The sequence below is a fragment of the Orycteropus afer genome, unplaced genomic scaffold (genome assembly GCF_000298275.1).
Source record: "Orycteropus afer afer isolate SDZICR_OR568_19922 unplaced genomic scaffold, OryAfe1.0 scaffold00002, whole genome shotgun sequence".
Lineage (NCBI taxonomy): Eukaryota > Metazoa > Chordata > Mammalia > Tubulidentata > Orycteropodidae > Orycteropus > Orycteropus afer.
This window is the reverse complement of record NW_006921589.1, coordinates 30662156-30663753: the sequence shown is the minus strand read 5'-3', so window position 1 is coordinate 30663753 and position 1598 is coordinate 30662156. Positions and strand designations below refer to the sequence as shown.

General features: G+C 35.9%; 1 protein-coding gene across 1 annotated transcript in view; it reads left to right on the top strand.

Annotated features, from left to right (window-relative positions):
* NBEAL1 (neurobeachin like 1) overlaps nt 1–1598 on the top strand; it is a 209665-nt gene that overhangs the window by 40412 nt on the left and 167655 nt on the right. Inside the window, 1 exon segment of the mRNA XM_042783564.1 lies at nt 838–999. Coding sequence (XP_042639498.1) covers nt 838–999 — 162 coding nt within the window.

The window sequence follows — 1598 nt, the reverse complement described above, 5'->3', positions numbered from 1 at the left end:
ACTTATTTCGCTCAGCATAATGTCCTCCAAGTTCATCCACGTTATGCGGTGTTTTGCAGATTCTACATTATTCTTTAGCGTTGCATAGTATTCCTCTCCTTTCCTTTTTTAAAATTTTATTTTTTATTGTGGTAAAATATAGAAAACATAAAATTTGCTGTTTTTACAATTTTTAAGTGTACACTTCAGTGGCATTAATTATATTTATATTGTGTAGATATCAATCACCACCATGTATTTCCAAAATTTTTTGTGGAGCAGAAACTCTGTACCCATTAAGTGTTAGCTCCCCTTTCCTCCTCCCCCACCCCAGTCCATGGTCACCACCAGTCTACTTTCTGTCTATGGATTTGCCTATTCTAGATATGTCATGTAAGTGACAAATTGTACAGTCTTTGTCCTCTCCTTTTGCTCATCTTCTCTTCCTTGGGGAGCCTATAAGTAGATGAAAATTGCTTAGTATTAAACTAGTTAGAATTATTTGGTGCTTTTTGTCTTTTAGAAATGATGTGAGTACGTACATACATGGACACACACTGCAGTCATAAGTAGAAAACAGATTAATTTTTATTCTAAATATTTCCTTTAAAAATAATGCAAAAACAGTGAGTCTTTCTCTTTCCAGTAAGCCTCCTCTGAAGCAAGACTAACCACCCTGTTGTATTAGTCTTCTAAATCATCTTGGTGGTGCCTTGCACAGGAGAAGGCACAGAGTATTTAAAAGTATAAAAGAAAGAAGCTTCTCTAGGATTTGAGTAGAAAAAGCAATTTTGTTAAAGTTCTAGAGATTTTCTTCTTCTATTTAAATATTCTGATTTTGTTTTCCTTATATTGTAGGGTAGATGATGTGCCTCCTGGAATATCTCTGCTTCCTGATAATATTCTGCAGGTTCTGAGGATCCAGCTGCTACAGTGTGTTCAGAAAATGGCAGATGGGTTAGAGGAACAACAACAAGCCTTGTCAGTTTTGCTTGTCAAATTCTTCATTATTCTTTGCAGGTATCTGGTATAAAACATAAGCTGTTAAAAAATAATTATTATCAAAATAATATATTTATTGAATATTAGTTTTTATTATTGAGAAGAAGCTTTAAAGAACTACTGTACCTTTTCTAATAGGCTTCTAGTTTGTTAGTTTATTGGAAAGGATTTTTAGCTAGTCAACTTAGTTATGGAGAAATTCAACAAGAGGTTTTTATTTTAAATTTATTTATTTATTTAATTTTGATTGGGTGAAAATTTACAAAGCAAATATACTTTCCATACAGCAGTTCACTTACACTTCATCTTATGACATTGACCACAATTTTCCACAATGCAACATCTCCCCTCCTACTTCCTCCCAATAGTTACCTCTTCCCTATGCCCATCCCTCCATGCAATCCTGCCCCCTGAGCTGTCTCCCTGTGCATAAACAGCTCTTCTTTCTCCCATGCTTGTTCTCTCCAAGGAGTGTATCTACCTCAGGTAAATGTTCAGCTCATATGCCTGTCTATTGTTTGGCTGGAAACCACAGGCATGGGTTCAATTCCAGACCTGAAGTGCAGCTAGGGGCCATAGTCTCAGTGGTTCTACCAGGCTCTATCGGACCAGCAAAC